This window comes from Clytia hemisphaerica, unplaced genomic scaffold (assembly GCF_902728285.1).
Source record: "Clytia hemisphaerica strain Z4C2 unplaced genomic scaffold, Clytia hemisphaerica genome assembly, whole genome shotgun sequence".
NCBI classification, from domain to species: domain Eukaryota; kingdom Metazoa; phylum Cnidaria; class Hydrozoa; order Leptothecata; family Clytiidae; genus Clytia; species Clytia hemisphaerica.
The window spans coordinates 2,366,001-2,374,684 of record NW_027103414.1 but is presented as its reverse complement, the minus strand read 5'-3'; the positions used below and the strand labels follow the sequence as shown (position 1 = coordinate 2,374,684).

Here is an 8,684-nt window from a genome sequence, read left to right as displayed (position 1 = left end):
CCATTAGAAGTCATAAAAAATCAACCTGAATAAATGCAATCAAAATCCCAGAGAACTTCATAATTCTACCGTGGCTGATATGGGCATCCCTGCGCCTATCTTGCCGCGGCGGTGTAAGTTAGGCGGCCGCCTAACTTTTCAGGCGGCCGCCTATCTTTTCGGGCGGCCGCCTAACTTAGCGATGGATTAACTGTGATTAACTCGGGCGGCCGCCTATCTTAACTTAGGCGGCCGCCTAATTAGTCAATCTTGCTGATCTATTCTGGTCTGTATTTTTATCATCTCAATTCAGGCGGCCGCCAGTTTTATCATTTCAAATTTCAAAACAAACAAAAAACATGGTAGCCATTTTCCTTTTGCTTGCTTTTGAAATTCCTCTGCAACTTGATACACCATTTTGATATTTTTGTTTACTTTATTAACACGTGCAACAGAAGATAGGCGGCCAACTCAGGCGGCCGCCTAAGATTTAACAAGTTAGGCGGCCGCCTGAATTAGAATAGGCGGCCGCCTATCCCAACTCAGGCGGCCGCCTAAGATTTAACAAGTTAGGCGGCCGCCTGAGTTAGAATAGGCGGCCGCCTAAGATTCAAATATAAAATGCAGACCGGAAAGCTAATTTGATGACCATCCATCGATAAGTTAGGGGGCCGCCCGAAAAGATAGGCGGCCGCCTGAAAAGTTAGGCGGCCGCCTAAGATGACAGGCGGCCGCCTGACTTAAACCGCCGCGGCAAGATAGGCGCAGGGATGCCCATATCAGCCACGGTATAATTCCCCAAACAACATTACATTACTATGTCAAACTCCCATTACATAAATTTTACAATTACGTCAGAGTAGACTACGCTCGCCACCGAAGAGGTTTATTTGGAAAGGGTAATTACATTTTATTGTTCGCTTCTTTTTTAAAGATTGGCCGGGTTGGAAAAGTATGAATTTCTTTGTACATATTTTACCTACCTCAAATATTTAGGAGGCCGAGTTTTAAACAAATGGTCAAGTTGAAACGAACGATAAATTTATCAAGGTCTGTTTTATTTACCCCCTGGTGACTTAACAAAAGAGACTTAACTCAATGTCACAATCCAATCATTGAAAGTTTGTCTCAGCCTTTTTATAATGAGCGAGACATACGTTCTCTGATTACGCAATTTTCATATTGACATTTTCGAGGCATTTTGATGTAACTGTCAGGTGAGGAGACAGATAGTGATTACTGTTACATACTCGCAAAATTTATTTTAACAAATTAACATTTGTATATAGATTTTGCCCATTAAATTTAAAGTGGAGAGGTATAACAGGGCTTGAAATAGCGGTCAGACATCGGACATAGACCTTTTTTCAAAGATGACGTCCTGTTGAATAGACCTTTTTGCCTTTCCATCCGCCATCTTGAATTGTATGCAAAAATACAGGAACGAAAAAGCCGTGGTTGGATTTAGTTGGAAAGTATGCAAAACATATGCAAGTTTACACAAAGATTAAAAAGACAACAAAGCATCTTATAAATAAATATTATAATCATTAGAACAATAAACGATGGAATTTCTTAACCTAAAAAGAAATATTTACAGAACAACAAAAGCCTTTTAGAAATTTGTTCTTAAAGACATAGCATATTCTGTTTTCATGCCATTTAGAAATTCCACGAAGACGGAGTACACACATAAAAGTTTCAAAACACGCAATCTGAAAGCAGTAATTATGACGTCACACATTATCAATGTTTTGATTTGATCATTTGACGGCTCTATTCCCAGGAGAATAATTTACCGTCAGCCGAATAAGGATCATTTTTTACCTTCGTTGGTGATTTTTCAGTTTGAGTTTATGTCTAATGGATTTTTGAAGTGCTTGTTCTAAGAGATGAGCGAATATAATTATTTTTAGTTTTCAAGAGAAGAAAATTTAATCTTTCTTCTACAAGATTACACTTTAATATAATGCCAATTATGCATGTAAGTTTTATATCAATACTTTCTTTTTGCATATGTTTTGCATACTTTCTAAGTAGACAGGCAGCTGAGGTCACAAAAAAATTGGACGGGGTGCGAACAATCCCAAACCATTTTTAATACACCTTTCCCGTAATTCGTAAAACTTATGCGCGCGCATTATTTTGATGCTCTCCACCGTTTGGTCTCTGGAGGTAAACAAACCTGTTTTTGCCTGCGTTCCCTTAGGGAAAGTTGGTTTTCTGAGCTTTTCTTAAGTTCTGTCGAACAAAATCCCCTCAAATTTTAGTATGTTCAATCTATTCATGATATTATACCAGCCTGAAAATATTTTGCCAAAAGAAGGTCGCTGTCAAAAGTTAGAGGCTCAAATCCCACTTTCCCTAACCCCTCGCAGGCAAAAACGCGTTTTTTACCTCCCAAACAATTTTATACACAACGGTGGAGCGCACATTTTCCCGGGCCATTTCTGAGAAATTTGAATTACGGGAAAGGTGTATTGAAAATATACAACCTAAATATCTAGAAACCATCAACCGGAGTTGTTGAAATTAATTATCGGACGTGTCCGGTAATATTTTAGAACCCGATGACGTCATGCGTGCCCATAGGCAAAGTGAAAAAATTTTGAAAACCAACATAGACATATTATATACCGATCGAAGCGTTTTTTAACGTAGATTAAGGAAATGGTCAGTAACCATATCTGAAAATTTAGCTATAAAAAGTTAAATCGCTTTTCCTTTATGTCGGTAACGTCAATTTTACCTGTCCGAGACGAAAAAAAATCTAAAATTCAAACTTATCAAAGTTGAAATCTAAGACTGCCATTCGAAAGCTCTCAAAAATCGATATAGAAGACTTTTAAGTGGATATATATGATTTCTCAAACTAACTCGAGAAAATCGATCCTAAAGAAAGTGTAAATATGACGTCATCAAAACTTCGGAAGCTTTTAACTTTTTTGTTATCAAATTTTCAGACATAGTCACTGACCTTTTTCTTAATCTACGTCAAAAAACGCGTCGATTGGTATATAATATGTCTATGCTTTTTTTTCATAAAAATTTTCATTTTGCTTGTGACGTCATCAAATACGAAAATATTTTCGGACGCGTCCGGTAAATATTTTCAAACTGTCCGGTTGATGATTTTGTGTTCAGAAAGGTCATATCTATTGAAAACAACTGTTTAAAGTTTGTTCGCAAACTTTGTAGCTACTGCACTTTTTTATGTGACCTCAGCTGCTTGACTAAAGGGAATTTCACCACGGCAATTCGGCCCCCATAATTTTTGCATACAATTCAATATGGCGGATGGAAAGGCGAAAAGGTCTATAGTAAGTAACTAAGTCTGCGTGCGACCGCAGTCTGAGGCGACCCGAAGGCTCCTCTTTCGATAGCTATCTACCCGAAGTTAGGGGAGGGCGCCACTCTTTCTCCCTGGATTTCTCCACTAACCCTTGATCCTTCTCTTAGTTGCTGAGCATCAAGCAGAGAGGCATCAAGTACCATTTTGGAAATCTTTGGTATGACCCGGCTGGGGGTTGAACCCACAACCTTGCGAACTGTAGCCGGATGCTCTACCACTATACTACTGTTGAATAATTATGTAGTCCAGCCATAAAAACAATGATGTACTGTATCATGCATACTGTAATAATTATGCATGGTTTTATCATTGCTTTTCTGCTGGACTACATAATTATTCAACAGGGTGGCCTCTTTGAAAAAAGGTCTGTTAGATAGATAATGTGATAGATATGCCCTCCGATGCATCGGAATGGGTCCTACCCCCACGACACGATGGAGAATAGGAATCACAGCGCAAGCAGATATTGCGCAACCCTACAGATTCGAGCTTCCGAGCCATGCATGGTGTATAGGTACCACGACACTCGAACTACAAGGGAGAATGAATGTCCTCCCAGGTGTAGAACCTCTTAAGTGTCTCAGCACACCACAATGTCTGGAATATCTACCTGCCATACTCTTGTATCAGAGTTATGGTAGCCAATTCCCCTCACATGGCATGGGTTGACCCAGGCGAAGGAGCAAGCGAAGGAGTGAATCATAGTGCCATGGTGGGTATCGAACTCGGGCCTCCTGGACAGAAGTCAAGCACAATAACCACTATACCACTACGCCTTTTTTCATCGGACATTGTTCAACCCAAATAGCTCCTTGTCCAACCAGAAAAACCAGAAATTTCAAGCTAAAGCAACCTTGATTGGACATATTGTCCTTCGATTAGTGCCAGAGTGGAATCCATGTAAAAGCCACGCCGAAGATATTTTGAGGACCAAGAAGGTTACACCCAATTGAGGACATTCTCATACTGTACATGAATTCCAGACTGGGATTTGTGAAGCCTCTTTACTTATGTCACATAGAGCAAAGGAAAATAGCGAAAGAACAAAAGAATAACCCATAGCCACCATTTCGCAACCATGGCATGGGGGAATTGCAATTTTACGGAAATGGGAAGTTTCGTATCGATTAAAGCATCTTCTGAAAATTTCATTCTTCCCCATAAAATGCGAAAGTGAAAAACAAAGAAGCTTTCATTTTCTGATCGTCTTTTTAATCCGCCATGAAGTGTTATAAAATTCCTTATAGAAAGACACATTATCCTACAGTACGAAGAGGCTTCTAAAAAATGACATAGAAAAAAATTGTTAAAAAGTATGTCATTTTATCTTAAATAATTTCATAAACTATGTCACAACACCACAGGGCGCTGGCTTTTAATTTTATGACTTATTCTCACTCGTTTGGTTTCCGTTATAAAAAGAAAGTCGTAATTGTGAACTTTGAACATGCTTAAAATTGAGGTACTTCCACTAACTGCCAAGCCTTGGGTTGGTATAATTATTAAATAAAAAAAGGTAAAGCCTTTGACCTATGCCATACAATTTTAGAGCCGATTTTACTTTGGTTTTCAAGTATGGTTTGAGTTTTAATTTCAAGCAAAAAATCTGTTGCCCCATAGCTACATAGACCTTATAACAGTCCTAGACATATTCACCAATATTTAAATGTTCAACAGAAGTCTTTGATTTTTTGGGGGTCATAGGTGTTTTTATGAATACCTTACTAGAAATTTTTATCTCAGGGTCTCTCATTTTATCTTCTCCTTTCATTTTACTTAAATATTCATGCTTTTACTACTCTTACTTTTACTTGACTATTTTCATTAAAAGATAATTTTTGGACCTACCGGGAGGTCCTTTTAATTTGACCGTTGTCCGTTCGTCTGTTACAAGCTTTTCTCAGGATTGGCTCATTAGTTTTTTTTAATTTTTTGCACAATGATACAAAATAGCAATGCCTGAAAAGTGACGGAGCCCGATTTTTGAAAAAAATTTTGGGGGGGCAAATTTGGGCCAAAAACTACCTAAAAATAAGTTTTTTTGGACTTGGTGCAAAATTGCTTCATTAGTTTTTCCTGATTTTATGCATAAAGATGGAGGGCAAGGTTCTCTAAAAAGTGGCTGAAGCAGTTTTTTTCGAAAAAAAATTTTTGGCCGTAAAAATCGGATTTTCTTATTCGGGGAAATTCCCTTATATCATTTTTAGGGAAAAAGAGCATTTCTTGCGATTGGATCGATATTTTTTTCTGATTTTTTGCACTTTGATGTAAAATGGTAATATTTAAACTCTGATGAAGCCTGATTTTCAAAAAATTATCTATTTGGGCAAATTTGCTTCATTAGTTTTTCCTGATTTTATGCATAAAGATGGAGGGCAAGGTTCTCTAAAAAGTGGCTGAAGCAGTTTTTTTCGGAAAAATTTTTTTGGCCGTGAAAATCGGATTTTCTTATTCGGGGAAATTCCCTTATATCATTTTTAGGGAAAAAGAGCATTTCTTGCGATTGGATTGATATTTTTTTCTGATTTTTTGCACTTTGATGTAAAATGGTAATATTTAAACTCTGATGAAGCCTGATTTTCAAAAAATTATCTATTTGGGCAAATTTGGGCCAAAAAGTGCCTAAAAATGGGATTTTTGGACTTTGTGTGAAATTGCTTCATTAGTTTTTTCTGATTTTTTGGACAAAGATGAAGGGCAAGGTTCTCTAAAACGTGACTGGAGTAGTTTTTTTCGGAAAATTTATTTTGGCTGTAAAAATCGGATTTTCTTATTTGGGGAAATTCCCTTTTGTCATATTTAGGGAAAATGAGCATTTCTCGAGATTGGCTTTGGTATTTTTTTCTTATTTTTTGTATAGTAGTAATTTGGGTAGAAAAGTGCCTAATGTTTGTTTTTTTTGGTCTTTTTTGACTAATTTGAGCCCTGATACTCACGGTAATCTATTCAAGCTGCTCACTACACTTTCTTATTCCCTTGCTATTTGTCCTATTTTTTTCTGAGTTTGATCGACAGGTAGGTCCATTCAGCATGTTGCTTGTTTGTTCTATCTTTTGCGTCATCATATTTCGTCATGATGATTAATATTTCATCACGGTTTTGCAGTTATAAGTAAAGCATGCTTTAAGCTTATTTGGATATATTTTTGTACTTTATAGTGTTTGTGGTCTGACATCACAAAAAAAGTTTGTTTTAATAATTCTTTTTTTTTTTAATGATTAGCAATGTCTCACTGTGTAAAAGTTGAAAGTTTGAATTAAATTATTGAGTTTTATAATTTGTTTGTCGTCTGAACGTGGTATTTTTTCAAACGGATATGTCTCCTTCAAAGTTTTATCTCTTGAACTGTGATAATTTAGATCAGTTTTTATATCGATATCTGACGGTTTTATCAGGGATTCCTGGAATTTTGAAATGGAATTTTTCGTGTTATTATTTTAAAACAAATTAGATATCTATTACAATGATCTTGACTTTTTCAAAGTCTAAATGAAGTAGGTCCAGGTTCTTTGAAAAATCTTTTCTGTTGGCTTTTCTAAACTATTTTGTATAATGTTAACAATCTAAATTAATGTTAGATCTCTTTAGTTATACATGATAACGCTCTTGAAATTGACATTGTTGCAATAAAATTAATTTTCTTTTTATACAGCTATTACTAAATAAAAAATATAAAATTGAAATATCATCCTATTAAAAAAAGGAAATGGGTCAGAAAAAGAAGAATAACAATAAAGCAGCCAAGAAGCCAGCTGGACCTGTGACTTATGAAGTTACAGTGGGTACACCATCTAATACTGGTCGAGACAAAGATAGGAAGTTGAGGGATGAAGCTGAGAAAGAAGCCCAACAGGCCATGCAAGTTGCTTTTATTCAGCAAATGAATGAAACTCAACGGTCGTATAAGACTGATGATGGTGATCAAAGCCAAGTGACTGGTGATGACGCCATTAAGCTAAAATGGAAATGGGCTAGTGGTTTGGATTGGAATCCTAGCAATATGTTACTCTCCACATGGCTTCGTGTTTTAGCTGCTGGAGACTATGATGGGATGTTGGCTGAGATTGCTAAGACTCCTGAAGGAGAGTTAAAAAATTTATTAGAGCGACGTGAAACGCTGTATAATTTTTCAGCTTTGTTTCACGTTATTAAAGGAGCTTCGACTACTCTAGATGAGACTGGTCGCCAGTATAATGCGAAAACGAAATTTGTTGATCGATCAAAACAACCAAAACATTTGCAATGTGCTGCAAAATTGATCGAGCTGGGTGCCAATGTCAATGCGAGAGACATGTTAGGTGCCACACCTTTGTTTTTTTGTGTTATGAGATATCGGAATCCAGTCACCATGAAAATTGCCAAAATCTTGTTGGATAACGGAGCTGAAATCAATGCTACCAGTCGTCTTGGAGAGACTGCACTTCTCCAACCTGTAATGATGAAAAGGTTCGACTGTGTTGATTTTCTAATGAAGTATGGTGCAGATCCATCGATTCGCGACTATGAGGGAGGGTGTCCTCAAGATATGTCGGTTATGGATAGCGAGATTAAAGAACATTTAAATCCAAAGGAACACTTTTCGTCAGTGATTGATTTGGTTTGTTCATTGTGTGATCAATTTTATTCTAAGAGTCGTTGCACAGCTTGTTTCTTGGTGAGATATTGCAGCAAAGAATGTCAGTTGGTACATTGGGATAAACATAAAAAAGCTTGCAAGGAGAATAAGAAGAAATTCACTCAATTGCCTCTTATTGTTGCTGGAGATAAGAAGGATGGCCTACCAAGTGATAATTTTATTGCCAAGGTTGAGCTTGTCCTTAGCGAGGAGGAGGGAAACAAAATGTTGGTTTATGAGGAAACTAAAGGTCTCTTAGGACATGTGGTCTCCTCAGAAGCAGTTTATGGTGTTGTTGAAACGAAATTGAAGTCTAAAGGTGGTGACTCGAAAGCTTATTTCCAAGCTGTTGTTGATACTAAACAAAACATTAAAATCAATTTTGATGATTTTGTCACCCTTGAACTTGAATGGTAATTTATTTTGATGAAAATAATGTTAATTTTAATGTTCATTTTCTAGTTTAGTTTTTTTAATGTTTTATAAACCTGCAACATCTTCTTTTAACGAACTGACGTTTTTTTGACGCAGAGAAGAAAAACAAAGAAAAAGTGGAAAGTTCTGCTATTTTTTTGTTCGAAATTGAGGTTTGGCATACTGAAAGTTACACCAAAAGATTCAGCAAGGTGACCTTCACATTCCATGAAAGAATTGAGAAGATTGGATCAAAATTGAAGGAGTAACGTCAAAAATAGATGCAGAAACTTTAACTTAACGTCAATTCAGCGCCCTGCAAAG

At 36.7% G+C, this 8,684-nt stretch overlaps 1 protein-coding gene across 1 annotated transcript; it reads left to right on the top strand.

The window, feature by feature from the left end:
• The first annotated feature begins 7,037 nt into the window (after positions 1-7,037).
• Positions 7,038-8,363, top strand: LOC136797469 (uncharacterized). The gene has a single exon (XM_067054043.1). It carries the CDS (start codon positions 7,038-7,040, stop codon positions 8,361-8,363), a length of 1,326 nt encoding a protein of 441 aa, XP_066910144.1.
• Positions 8,364-8,684: the final 321 nt, after the last annotated feature.

Excerpts from the sequence above, each read along its gene's own strand:
- LOC136797469 (XM_067054043.1), top strand. The coding sequence starts at position 7,038 with ATGGGTCAGAAAAAGAAGAATAACAATAAAGCAGCCAAGAAGCCAGCT.